General features: G+C 45.9%; 1 protein-coding gene across 8 annotated transcripts in view; it reads right to left on the bottom strand.

Moving 5' to 3' along the window:
- GALNT13 (polypeptide N-acetylgalactosaminyltransferase 13) overlaps nucleotides 1-14,843 on the bottom strand; it is a 143,082-nt gene that overhangs the window by 50,462 nt on the left and 77,777 nt on the right. For all 8 annotated transcript variants that reach the window (XR_004407744.2, XM_032997347.2, XM_042783725.1 and 5 more), the window contains one exon: nucleotides 6,869-7,049. Coding sequence is in view for 7 of the 8 variants with exons in the window: in XM_032997347.2 (XP_032853238.1) it covers nucleotides 6,869-7,049 (181 nt within the window). In the remaining variant the exon portion in view is untranslated. The remainder of the gene's footprint in view (nucleotides 1-6,868; nucleotides 7,050-14,843) is intronic.

The raw sequence follows: 14,843 nt of genomic DNA on the forward strand, positions 1-14,843 counted from the left end.
CTCCCTCCATCCATCCATCCACCCATCCACCCTTCCATCCATCCATCCATCCATCCATCCATCCCTCCCTCCCTCTCTCCCTCCATCCATCCATCCACCCACCCATTCACCCATCCATCCTTCCATCCATCCTTCCATCCACCCATCCATCCTTCCATCCATCCATCCCTCCCTCTCTCCCTCCATCCATCCATCCACCTCCCCATCCATCCATCCATCCATCCATCCATCCATCCATCCATCCATCCATCCATCCATCCATCCATCCATCCATCCATCCATCCATCCATCCATCCATCCATCCATCCATCCATCCATCCATCCATCCATCCATCCACCCATCCATCCATCCATCCCTCCACCCATCCATCCACCCACCCATCCAGCACCTTGACAGAAAATGCCCACTCCAAATAACACCCCCGAATAGCTCCAGGCTGGAACCAGCAGCAGAAAGGATTAAGGTCCTGACTTAAATCATCCAACACACTCCTCACACCCACTCTCAAAATTAAATCTTGTATTTAAACCACTTAGACTGACAGAGCTATGACTTCATCGTTCCATTTACATGGCATTCTGCAATGTGTGCGCTCTGACAGATGGAAAGAGGTATTTCTTACTGATGCTCTTCTGAGTCTTATTTTTTTTTAATTGGGTGGTTCCAAATTAATCTCTCACATTGGAGGTCTGACACGTCAAATCGGTGAAGCAGAAAAGGTAAAGTCCGTAGTGAGGGTGTCGCTCCAGCTTTTGCAGACGTGCTAGAGCAACAGTCAAGCTAGTCAAAGGTGGGCTTAAATCAGATATATTTTTCCACGGCCTTTTTATTTTAATTTCTACACCCGAACTTAACCTTTTGCTCAGCACTAAATTCCTCACTCCCACAACTCAGAATATCTCAGTAAAAATTCTGTGGAAAAAAGGATTGAAAAAAATAATCGAGTCCTATAGGAAGCCCCGCTGTAAGCAAAGGGACCCTTGCTTAAAAGGTCCCAAAACAAAACAAAAAAAGCAGTGGGAGAGAGAAGGAGAGAAAAAAAAAACCAAAGACGTTCTGATCCAGGATTTGGCATGTTGCATTTAGGAATCTGAAAACTTGAACATAACCAATCTGGAAGCATTTTTAAAATGAAATATTAACAACATTTCAGAAAAGTGCACAGCAGCAATTTCATCTGGCACTCTTTTTGAAACTGGAACTTTTAAATCATTCTACAACGTATATCACTATTCTAGTCGCCTTTAAATGCATTTTGCTAATATCTCATTTAAAATGTATTGTATTTTAAATTGCCCATAGTACGGTACTTTAGAGCTTCAGCTTTAAAGCAACTAACTCCTAATCAGCCTAGAAAAACTTGCTGTCAAGGCAGAATATGAAAGCAGAGAGAGCGTAATGTATTCACCACATATGCTACGTGGTGAATATACATTGTTAGTACTTGCTTGCCTCACACTCTTAAGAAAATGTATGCTTTCAGGGTAAATTATTAGAAATGCATTTAGTTCAACAAAAATGCAACAGAAACTTGGTATGAGACTGCACAAAAAAAAAAAAAACTTAATAAGGGAGAAGTGAATTAAAGAATAGCTCATCCCATGTGGCATATTTATGGTTGGAACTTGACTGTATCTTAGCCTGGGTTTTGAACCCACTTTTACATCATATCAGTTATTCTTTTGTTAGCGTTATATTTATTTTTTCCATTTTTTTCCCTTCCTCTTGCAGGAGAACGGAAGCCAATTATGTTAGAAAGAATCAGCCAAATTTTCTGTCGTGCGCCCTATTCCCTCAGATTTAATTAGACAGATATAATTATCAACTATAAAGGGACACAATCCTGCCTACCTCACACAAAGCTCAATTTCCATATTTAAGAGAACCCCGTCAAGGTGGTTGGTTTTCACTCATGGTATGTTCATCCTCTACATTTTGGGAAATCCAGTACAAGTGAAGTCTGCAGGGCACTTCCATCAGGCGTGGCACGTCATGTCCATAGTCAGTCACATCCCATCCATGCAGTCAGTCACGTAATGTCCCTACAGTCACATAATGTCCGTACAGTCAGTCATATAACGCCTATACAGTCCCATAACGTCCATACAGTCAGTCATATAATGTCTATATGGTCACATAATGTCTGTATAGTCAGTCATATAATGTCTGTACAGTCACATAATCTCTGTATAGTCAGTCACATCCCGTCCATACAGGCAGTCATATAATGTCTGTACAGTCACATCCCGTCCATACAGTCAGTCACATACTGTCCATAAAGTCAGTCATATAATGTCTTTACAGTCAGTCATATAATGTCTGTACAGGCACATACTGTCCATACAGTCACATAATGACCATATAGTCAGTCATATAATGTCTGTGCAGTCCCATAACATCTATACAGTCACATAATGTCCGTACAGTCAGTCATATAATGTCTGTACAGTCCCATAACGTCCATACAGTCAGTCATATAATGTCTATATGGTCACATAATATCTGTATAGTCAGTCATATAACGTCTGTACAGTCACATAATCTCTGTATAGTCAGTCACATCCTGTCCATACAGTCAGTCACATACCGTCCATACAGTCACATACTGTCCATACAGTCACATATCGTCCATACAGTCAATCATATAATGTCTGTACAGTCCCATAATGTCCACACAGTTGGTCACATAACACCCGTACAGTCACATAATGTCCATATAGCCAGTCATATAATATCTGTACAGTCACATACCGTCCATGCAGTCACATAATGTCCATACAGTCAGTCATATGATGTCTGTACAGTCCCATAACGTCCATACAGTCACTCACATACCATCCATGCAGTCACATAATGTCCATACAGTCAGTCATATGATGTCTGTACAGTCCCATAACGTCCATACAGTCACTCACATACTGTCCATACAGTCACATAATGTCCATATAGTCAGTCATATAATGTCTGTACAGTCCCATAACATCTATACAGTCACATAATGTCCGTACAGTCAGTCATATAATGTCTGTTCAGTCCCATAACGTCCATACAGTCACTCACATACTGTCCATACAGTCACATACTGTCCGTGTAGCCAGTCATATAATGTCTGTACAGTCGCATCCCGTCCCTGCAGCCACATAACGTCCGTACAGTCAGTCACATACTGTCAGCACAGCCACCCAGCAGCGCCCGTACAGTCCCTCACACGACGCCCGTACAGCCTCACACCGCCCATACAGCCAGCACGGCGAGTGACGGCGAACTCCCGCAGCTTTCGGAGCAGGAGCAATCACAGTTCCCCCGGACCAAGGCGGCCGCTCGGCCCCGCCGCGCCTCGGCAGACGCACGGGCAGCAGGGGACAAACCACACCCGGAGACACCGCCGGCTTCTGGAGCCCCTGCTCTGCCCCCTACGGCCCCCCCCCAGCCACCCACATGAAACCCGGGCCGGAGGGGATGGCGGGTCACCTCCCTGCCTGCTTTGGCTCTTGTCACCCGTCCTGAAGCCGGGAATTTTTCCTCTTCTTCTGCGGCGTCCTGGGTTGAGTGAGCGGTGGAGTTTTTTGGTGGCAGGGGAGGGGGCCATCAGCCCTCCTACCAGCCAAGAAACCCCCTCCCCAGGGGCCGCTCCCCGCTGAGCACAGACCGCCTTCTCCCCCGAGGAGAGCAGACCCTCCTCCCTGGCTGCTCGGCTCTGAGCCCAGCCGCCAGAGCACCTGTCCTGGGTTGAGTGAGTGGTGGAGTTTTTTGGTGGCAGAGGAGGGGGCTATCGGGGCGGCCCCCTGTGAGAAGCTTCTCGAAGCTCCCCCAGCTCCACGTCAGCTCCACTTCTGTTTGGGAAATTGAGCCAATCGGCTGCGCCTCTGCGATAACGTATTTAAGAAGGGACGTGGTGACGGGCACTGGGACTGGTGAGGAAGAGTTGCTGCAGCTGCATGAACACCAAGGTCAGTGGAGGAACGGAGGAAGAAAGGAGGGGGGAGGAGTGCCGGAGCAGAGACCCTCCTGTATCCTGTGGTGAGACGGCAGGGCGGCCCCCCCCCGCCACCCATGGAGATCTACGGGGGAGCAGACATTGATTTGTGGCCTATGGCTCCTGCTCAGCTGATCAAGGTGCTGTGCCCAAAGAAGGCCGGGGTCTCATGGGAAAAGGCAGCCCCGCTGCTGTAATTCAGTGCTGGGAGGATTGCAGCATGCGGGGGTGTCCCACGCCGGAGCAGCTCGGGAAGGGCTGCAGCCGTGGGAGAGACTCCAGTCGGAGGAAGTTAGTGACCCATGACGGAGCAGTGTGGGGAACGCTGCGGCCCGTGGGAGGGACTCATGTCAGAGAAAGTTTGTGGAGGACTGTCTCCTGTGAGAGGGGGACCACGATGGAGCAGGAGGAACAAGTTCTGGACACTCCTGTCACCGAACATGAAGGAAGTGGCAGCACTGACTGCACCCCCCATTCCCTGCCCCTGCGCCACTGGGGGAGGAGGTAGAGATATCGGGAGCAGAGCTGAGCCCGGGAAGAAGGGAGGGGTGGGGGGAAGGTGTTCTCAAGATGTGGCAATGCTTCTCACTGTCCTACTCTGTTACGTGTTGTTAGTGTCTGTAATAAATGTATGTTCTTTTTTTCTTCCCCTAACAAGTCTGCCTTTTGCTCGTGATCATAAAGGGGAATTTTTCCCCATCCCAGTCCTATCTCGAACCCCAAGCCTGGCTCTCTGTCCCTTCTCATTGCCGGAGGGGAAGGGAGAGAGAGGTGCTGCCTTGTGGTTGGCTGTCAACCAGGCCCAAACCACGACAGCACCGCAGGAGGACGCGCCCCAGAAGGGATTTCAGGGGGGCAGAGGGAATCTGCCCGCGCCTCCCTCCCTCCCTCCCTGCCAGCTGGAGGCAGGGCCCTGCGAACGCCTCCCCAGCACACCCACTGCCACCCCAAACCTCGGACCCACGGGGACCATCAGTTCCCTGACATTTCTTTCAAGACTTCTTTCACGCTCACATCTTTTGGCCGTATACACATTTATAGACACTCAAATGTAGTGTACGTGTCTATAAAAAGATATATAAATATCTTTTTTACGCCGTTAACAGGGCACTTACGATGTGCATAGGCTTTTCTTTTATAGTGCTTTAAATTTTTTGGCTTGATAAGCGTTTTCCAGGGCAGGCTCAGAATATTTTCATGAGCACGTACCGCGAGAACCACAGTACACGTGCAATAACCCATGCAGAACCCAAGAGTTTTCTGACTTCACAGCCTGAGAATTACATGTTGGCACCTGATATTGACTGAGATGTCCTGAAACCCTGGGAAAAAAAAAAAAAAAAAAAAAAGCACCAAACCAGCTTGTGGAAACAAGCAGGTTTGCAGCCGGAATGAGCTGAGGTCTAATAACAGTAAATTGTGCTGGAGATGAAACGCAAAACTCCGATGGATAATAATACGGTGTGGGGTTTATTTTTTGGCGACAGTGAAAATTTGAACTGATTCTGTTGCTACAGAATTTAAATTTGAAGAAAGCTTAAAGATGGGAGAATGGGAAGATTATGCCAGAGCACACAATAAAACGGTAACAATAGCTTACACAGTCTGTGGCTACTCTCTACGACAGACATTTAAAGTAATAATTTATAAATACTGTGAAAAATAACTGGCTTTCTTACATGAGACATTGTATATTCTGGCTTTTGAACAGAAGCAATTTAGTTTTTATTAACTGTATAATTTTGAGGTATCAGTAAAACTGTTTGGAGTAAAAAAAAAAAACCCACCCAGAATAGTTTCCCGTTTTATATACAAATATTTAAAAGAAAAATAAACACTGTAAAGTATATTAACATTATGCTTTCATTTATTTTAGCCAAATCAAATTAAATAAAACTACTGGTCCTTATTTATAGAAAGAAAAGGCTTAGCTCAAAAATGCCTGCTTTAAGAGGCTGGCTGTGACCAAAGGACTACGTGAAATACAGGTGCAAAACAGCCTTTACTAGAGCCAGCACTGAAGGTACATACCCTTTCTTTCCTGAGCACGGCCACTCATTAAAGTTTTTGATTCTTGTGTTTGTTTGTTTGGGGCGGGGGGAAAGAAAAAAAAAAAAAAAAAAAGTTTTGTTTAGAACTCTAAATTTTATAAAAGCGGAATTGTCTCCGAGTCGAATTTTTCGAATGAAGAGGTAAATTTTAAAATTGTGTAAGAACATGAAAACTGCCACGTGAGAGACCTGAGGGTCATTATTATATTATTCTAAAGACTAAGATTTATTTAGGACATACACTGAAATATAACCGACAATCAGCTACGCTGAAATACAACCAGCTACAGCGAAATGTGACTGCCCATCCCTAACGCAAAGGAAGAGGAATGTGGATGTTTGCAAGAAGGTGTTTGCCCCGAGGACCGACGCCCGGCAGCGGAGAGGCGGGAGGATGCGCTGAAGGCATCTCACGGGTTGGAGCTCCCAGAGCACCCGCTGGCACCTCCCGAAGGCACCTCCCGGGCTCACAAGGATAATCCGGCCAAATTCTGCATTTCTAAGACCAAATGGGGTCAGCGAGCTTTCCCGCTCGGCTGCGAACTAACATTATGAGAATAACATTCTGGAAAAAAAAAAAAAAAAAAAAAAAGTAGGATCTTTGGGAGAGGAGGAGCCTTAACTGATATTTTTAACTTGGGGACAGGATATAGAAGGGTTTGACACGCGGAAAGGACGTTCCCTTGAATTTTGAAAGCACTTTTGCTGTTACGTCTCAACTTTCAGCACATATACATGCATCCATGTCTACACTTACCTGTACGCACCTTACATTTACACTTGCCATTTTCCCCCCGACAGCTCTACGCCCCATAATACGATCCGAAAAGGATTTCTTACCTGGGGATATAATATAGAAGAAGTCCTTAAACTCATCCATCCAGACCTCTGCCAGCCTCCTGTTGTTCTTGTTGATGACGTGGCCCGTGCCACCCGGGAAGGTGTAAGGCGTTGCCTTTCGGAAAACGTGCCCAACGTGGGAGCAGGTGACAATCTCGAGGGAGCCGCCGCACTGCCAAATCTGGAATTAAAAACACGCAGAGACCGCGGGCTAAAGCAAACAGAAGGCACGCCGAGCTCAGAGCAGGGCGGGGAGGGGGGGACACACACTCTGACAGACAGGTTAGCAGCTATCTCCTCTCACTTATTCCCCCAGCGGGGAACGTCAAGCAGAAGTTGGAAGGGGAGAGCAGGGGCACAGCTCGTGCCAGCAGTGGGAGTGCAGGGGCTTTAACCGCACGGCGAAAGCTGGTGTGCACGGTTCGCCCGGCTCTGTGTCCTTACAGCACAAACCGTCTTAGGAAGGTGCCATCCCAGAGTGGGTGAGCTGTAGGGTGGGGCTGTCACCTCCGTATCTGAATTTTCCAGGATTTCAAAGTACTTAAAGAAACAGAGAAGAACTTCTACTTCTATTTATATATATAAAAAAATATATATATATATGCATGTGTTTTTCAAAGCAGAATCTTGTTCATGACCAGCCTGAGCAAAGGTGCAGCAGATCTGGGCTGGTATCACCGACAGCAACAGAAAGCAGCAAGCACAGGTACTCTGAACATCACAGAACCACAGAAATGAAACAGAGGTGCAAACAGTATGTTCTCTGGTTTGTATGCTGGTGAGTGCCGTGATCAACTCAAAAAAAAAAAATATATATATAGACAAGAGAATTTGATGGTTTGTATGCTGGTGAGTGCCGTGATCAACTCAAAAAAAAAAAAATATATATATAGACAAGAGAATTTGATGGTTTGTATGCTCGTGAATGCCGTGATCAACTCAAAAAAAAAAATATATATATAGACAAGAGAATTTGATGGTTTGTATGCTGGTCAGTGCCGTGATCAACTCAAAAAAAAAATATATATACATAGACAAGAGAATTGATGGTTTGTATGCTGCTGAGTGCCGTGATCAACTCAAAAAAAAAAAATATATATATATGTAGACAAGAGAATTTGATGAACTTCTAGATGCGAACTGACCCTTTCCACTACTGGAGCCAAAATCGACACTCTGAGTAAGCTCAGTGCCTTCAATATGACTGCGCAAGTATATATATAAAAAAAAAAAAAATAAAATCATATAATCCTGAACTTTAATACCCTGCTGTTAAATGAAAGAAGGTATTTTCCTGCCAGATCACAAGAGCCTTGGTATGACACACATCAGTTTGTGTATGAACTGCTCCTCTGCAATCTCTCGTCTTTCTAGGCTCTGGGAAGAACCGGAGAAGAAACTGAGTTGGGGCTGAAGGGGGAAGTTTGCCGGACTGGAGGCGCAGCAGCAGGGCGGGCAGGGGCGAGCCAAGGCTTCCGCCGGCTGCTTGCAGGGTTACAAAGCTCTGCTGTCCTGCCAGCCAAGCTCGGCCCCTCGGGATTCCCTAAGGTTCGCTGACATTTTTGGCATCACCAGCTGCCCAGTTCCTTATTTAGGCTCGTCCCACTCTTTGCTTTAGTCTCCTCCTAAGCAGCCAGCACGACTCAAATTCACAATATCTCCTGGTAATAAAACACAGAGTATAAGAACCACTGGGTGTTTCAAACAGGAGCGCTGGTGCGGTCTTGTAATTAGAGCTCCTCGACACAGACTAAGTTACCATAGTAACTTAATGCAGATTTTACTTAATTAGGGCTAAACCCTTTTACATAATTTCATTAGTATGCTAAGTGATGTACTCTGCTGGGATAAGCAATGACAACATCAAAATATTCTTGTGTTTAACACCTTGTGCTTCGCAGCTCAATCCCAACCAGTCAGCTCAGGTGAAGCTCCAGGCTGACGGGTGCCGAGGAACAGGCGGCTGTACCAAAAAGGCAGCGTGCATTAAAACCTAAATATACCCCACTGACATATTCACAAAGCCACCCGGGAGTAACTCACCGGGCGGGACAGTAACGAGCACGTGCAATTTGAGGTGCACTTTAACCCACGGTCTCTGCCTCAGGACCAGCATTTTCCCCCCCTCCCCGGTTGCTCCTGCTCTCCCCCTCCGACTCCTCTCCCTGGCAGGAAATTCCTCCCACGCCACCGTTTTTGAAAAAGCGTGTTCCTGCACATTTCTTAAAGCACATTTTGGGCTGTCCTTGGTACAATCTGCTAAGCTGTTACAGTTGTCACGGGAACGCGGATGAACCCGCACCCTGTTCCGAAGAAAAGGACTTTTAGCTTTTCAGTATTATTAAAAAAAAAAAAAAACCAACAAAACCAAAACAAAACAAAAACAAACCCAAACAAATCAACCTCTCCGAATATTCTTGGTAAAATGCTTACTTTTCCAACCATGGCTAAGGACGGTGGGGTTGCAGACACGCTGCACTGGCAGCGGCGAGAGCCGGAGCCAACCCCCACGCTCCGCTACCCGGGAGCAACGGGCACCCCAGCTCAGGTCCCCGGCCCCCACCAGCACCCTTCCACTGGCACTGCTGGCTGCTCCCTGTCACACCCCAAGAATTTGGGGGAGAAACTGCCATTACTGCAGGTTTGATTTTTTTTTTTTTTTTCATTTTAATATTCACTCTACTTTTTTAATCGGCAAAACCTCCCATGCTAGAATTGACTTGATCCTAGAGCTTGGGAATCAGGTATTTCCAGTGAACTCCATCTTTCCTCCAACACACCTAGATTTTTCTGAACGTGGCACGGATTTTATGAATTGCTGCTTTACTACAGCCCTTCCAGTCCTTTTAGTTCTCTCTTCCCAGAAAAAAAAAACAAAACAAAACAAACCAAACAAGAAGCGGAGCCGGTGTCTCACCCCAGGCTGCCCCATCGAGACTTTCTGCCCTTGGCAAACCCCCGTAACCCACATTTTTTTGTGTGTGGGGTGGGGGGGGGGGGGAGCAGGCAGGAACCACAGCCCTTAGGTCAGCAATATTTCCCATTTACTGACCCCCCACCCATCACAACAGGCAATAAGGGCCCCGCCGGCGACTAAATGCACCGAGGGACTAAAGACACCCAGATGGCAAATATTGTGGTACAGGATTGATGTAGCTAATTAAAAAAAAACAAAAAACAAAAAACAAAACAAAACAAAAAAAAAACAACCAAACAAACAAACAAAAACAACAAAAAAACAAAACAAAAAAAAGCCAAAAAACAAAAAACAAAAAACCACAAACAAAAACCCCCAAAAACCAACTCTGATTTTCACGCTGAATTATTCATAACCCAGTTCTTGTCACATCACAATTTTTAAGGTTGAAGGTGTCTTCCTTCCCCTCTCCTCTGAAGTTTACCCCTTCTCCTTCCACCTGAATGAATTCCCCGGAATCAGATGTTCTTCCAACCATGGTCCTTCAATCGTATTTCAAGTCCCTCTCTGCACCTTCCGACCCAGCACGTTCCATGAGTTTATTCCCCACCTTTTGTGAAAAGTTATTTAGTGAAAAAAAAACAAAACAAAACAAAACAAAACCCCCAAACCCAATATCCAGCTGCAACCTACAGTGTCCTGCCCCCAGCCTGACGCCTCGGCCCGCAGCACCACCCGTTTTCCCACCCGGCCCCTATCAACCTCCCCCCTTTCTCCCGATCCCAGAGGCAATTTCCAGAGTGCCCCTTACCGCGGGGTTTCGCTGGGGAAGGGACCCAGCAGCTCTGCCACATTTCCTTGCGCTGGAAAGGGAACTGCCAGACCCAGCCCGTCAGCATTTACCTTCTATAAACCCGTGCAAGACTAACTCTTTTTCTATTTAGCTTTTTGCTTAGAAATCCTAACTCATTCAGACTTTGTGGCGAGACACCGCACGCCATGGACTTAAAACCAAGGCTTGTATCTGCCCATCTATCCCTTTTTAAACGCAGACTTTAACTATTCAGAACCACCTTTGATTTCACAGACCTTTCAGAACCGTTCCTATTATCGCCTAACGCCAGTGCGTTAAACTCCGTCTGATCCCTGCGCAGCTCGCTGTCAGGATGTTTTCTCCTTCCATCATTGTTGAACACTGAGTCAATGTCAGTTCCTGCAAACCTCAGTGCATGTCAATTAAGGCTAATAATAATTTCTATGCAAACAAACAAACAAACAAACAAATAAATAAATAAATAAATAAATAAAATAAATAAATAAAACAAAAAACAAGCAACAAAAAAAACCTTTGAGGCTTTACTCCAAATTTTAAAACACGTAGAAAAAAAATACTCCCTTTATGACAAAGTATGCAAAACTAACTCCAAATGAGATACGATACTCATTAAAACTTAGAGTAAAATAAAATTAAAATCTCGGGTTACAGGTATAAACACCAAAAGCAAATGCCTTCCACGTTAATAATTCTATTTACCTCATTTTAGAAAATATTCCTTTACATGAAGGGGTTCTTTTGGCACGTGTGTGTGTGTGCGTGGTGATGTTGGTGTTCGATTAAACGTCTCACATATATGCACACATCAAAGTTATGGTAAAAAAAAAAAAAATCCCCAAAGATTACTGCAGTCGGAAAGCAAACCTACACATAAGCACGGTGATGTTAAATGAGTTAAACTTGTTTGTTGCTATGCAGTGATGTGTGAGGAATAACTAGGAAAAAAAAAAAAACCCTAACCTGAAAATGTTAATACCAAAGATCTCTATAATGAAATCAACTGAACCGGCGTATCTTGAATATTTTCCCTATAGGAATGTAAGAAACCTGACACATACAGAAAAAATAATGCGGTCCAAAGAAAGGGAAAAATGTTGCGCGCTTTAAACGTAAGCAAACAAAGATTTTCTGAGCACAATCTGTGAGCAAACGCTTGTGCTCCTACAACGAGCTGATGCAGTCACGCAGGGAAGGGCCATTGAGAAGCGCAGAGGTGGGTTTTCACCCTGTTTGCCGGGTGATTAGGGACTTGCACAGCCCAAATCCCACTCACCACCGCACAAAATTAACTGCAGGGTCACCGCGCACTTCTGAGAATTAATCTCTCCAGCCCCGCCAGCGGCCACACACGGCAAAAATCCCAATCCAGGATTCCGCTCAACCCGTCCCCTCAAGCGCGTTGAAATGCTCTCTTACACCTAGAATTTTGCAGCCCCAAGTTGAGACCTCACATAGGGGGTGGCTGAAAAATTGCTGTTAATATTCTGGAATATTCTGGGAAAAGCTTCCTCAAGCACCACGAGCGGGTCGGGACGGGACGGGGGCTGCGGTTGGGCCGTGCCCCCTCCTCGGGGAGGCAGTCCCTTGGGCCATACGAAGACTCCCACGTGCTGGAATCGGAGGATTTGTGAAGATCAGACACCACGCTCAGTTAGAAGCGAATTCAACAGCCTCGCTCCTCGTTCATTTCCTACAGGAATTCCTGCAACGGTCAAACCAGAAATTTCTGAGACCCAGGACGACGTATGTCCCCCTCCTTAGGAAATGCGTATGGAAACCTCCCCATCCCCTCTCCTGCACTTCTAACAGCTGCCAGAAAACCAAGAGCAAACAGCATCTTACTCCTGGTAGAGTACGCGTTGGTTTTCTCTAGCCTTGCTTTGGCCTACTTGGATTATTCTAAAGAATAATCTATTTTTTTTTGCTGACGGACAGATTACTTTTAATACCCTTTCCAGAGCTCCAAGAGCTCCTTTCTGACTACCCTGTTTTACAGGGAATTCTCCAACTGGGAAAAAACACTTACCGAATCTGACAGAAAATTAAAAACGTTTAAGGAATTCTATAAATAAAAATACGGTAAATGTTGAAGAATAAATAAGGTTTTCATTTGCTAAAGTAGACTCTTACAGCCATAAGAGATTCCCGCCAGAATCTATTCTTTTTCCCTCCCAATTGCCATAATTAACAGACACCCTCCAAAAGGCATCATTCGTTCAGCCACGAGCAGCAGCAGAGCTAAAAGACGAAATACCCATTGGGGGGGGGATGGTTTGGGGGGTTGTTTTCTGACTACCGGACCAACACCAAAACTGTGCCCTTCCCATTCGCTGACAAAACCACCCAATGTAATAAGAGCTCCTTTTGGCTGACTCCTATTACAGTAATTTTCCAAACCAAGATTTAGCCTCAGTGTTTTCCTGACGGCAATGAGATATTCTGGCAACCTCTGGGATAACTGCAGGTGTGTAGGGCGGCTGCTGGAGGAACCTCCCCAGCCCCTCGGCACCCTTTGCTACCCATTTTCTGCAGATGTTTTACATCAGATATAGGATTTTATTGATCCAGCCGTACTCGATGCACTTGACAATGTGTTGTTTTTTTTTTTTACAGACAAAGGCTCTAAACACCAAGGAACAGCATCAGCGTGGCTGCCGGCATTTCCATGGCAATCTCCCGGTGCTGGAAGCACATCATTTTATTTCTATTCTTGACACCCTGCCCTCTCGTTAGGCTGATGCACGCTTCCCACGCTGGTAATGTTTCTTGAAGTTTAAGTGGGAAAACCTTCCAAAGACAGCAAAGAATGTTCTCTGATGCCATGCCCAAAGAGTCCACCAGCAAATTCATTCTCCTCGCTCCCCCCACCTCAGTCTCAACGAGTAAAATAAGAGTAACGGCAGAGCTGCTTCCCTGCCTTTATCAGCGGGGCTTTCCACGGGGAGCACAGCTACTGTTGGTCTTCGTCTTTCCACGTATTTTGGGCCGAGATTTTATTTTAAAGCTGAACTGAAGACCTCGTGACAGAATTCTCACAAAATTTACACAAGTTAAGCTCAGCACTGCCTTGCTCACGCTAAGCATCGGATAGAATTCAAGTCCGGTCGGAAACAGGACTCGGGGCAATGATTATTTTGGGAAGGAAAAAAAAAAAAAAAAAAAAAACAAAAACCAAAACAAAACACATAGAAACAAACCCTCTGAGTTTTGTTGTCTGTATTATATAAATTATAGAAGTGCCCAGGAGCAGAGGAACTGTGCCAAAGGCAGAGGAACGGGCTCGACCTGCGACACCCGCGACCGCAAAACCCGGATGAGCCCGGGGAAGGGGCTGGTGGGCTCGCGCCACGAATCCCCCGCGGCCGCCAAGGGCCGGAGCAGGACAGCCCGAGACGAAACCGGGAACACCACCATCAACCCGCTGAGCTCCTCGGGAAGGGTTTTCAAAATATATTAGCGCTAACCCAGCAAGGGTAGGCATTCCCAACATCCTAGCCAGGGCATTTTTTGAGCATAGGCTGCAAGCCGAACGCACGCTCCCGTCCTGCTCTCACTCAGCAGGAGATCAAATGCTTTCTGCCAAAATGAATCGATTACTCCAGGGAGCGGGAAAAGGCCGCGGAATTGTAAATTATTTTATTCTGTTGCGCTTACGAGGCCTGACAGAAAACTGATCGATATTTGTAGCTTTGTTAACAAAACCAGCCACTGCCAAAGGAAGCCCACGGAGAATCAACGTCCACATATTCTGCATTACGGACTCGTAACAAAAATCGCTTTGCCTGTCCCTTTGTATCAGGGTTGGTTTTTTGGGGGGATTATCATTTTTCGGATGAAAAGCAGTGCTCTTCCAGAAGGAGAGCTAAATATGTTAGACTCTTCACCACTGAGAACGGGACCTTTCCACGGTAACGACCCAAAACTGGTCCCGCAAAAGGTTCACTGCAAGCGATAACCAACGCCAGCAACAACGAACGGCTTCGAGGTTCCCTCTGTCAGGGTTTAACGTGCATCAGCAATTCCGATCTTAAAATTTCAATGACCTGGGTGATCGTCACTTTACAGAAATCACACACTGATACTCGGTGAAAAATGAACAGTAATACGCAGATTTAGTCTACGACAGACACATATTTAACGCTTTAAAGCAGCGCTAGGCACTCCCTGCTCCGGGGATCACTTCTTAAGATGCGAAAAATAAGCCTGCTAACAGGCTTAAGTTA

The sequence above is a fragment of the Tyto alba genome, unplaced genomic scaffold, assembly GCF_018691265.1.
Source record: "Tyto alba isolate M040663 unplaced genomic scaffold, T.alba_DEE_v4.0 Super-Scaffold_7, whole genome shotgun sequence".
Classification (NCBI taxonomy): domain Eukaryota; kingdom Metazoa; phylum Chordata; class Aves; order Strigiformes; family Tytonidae; genus Tyto; species Tyto alba.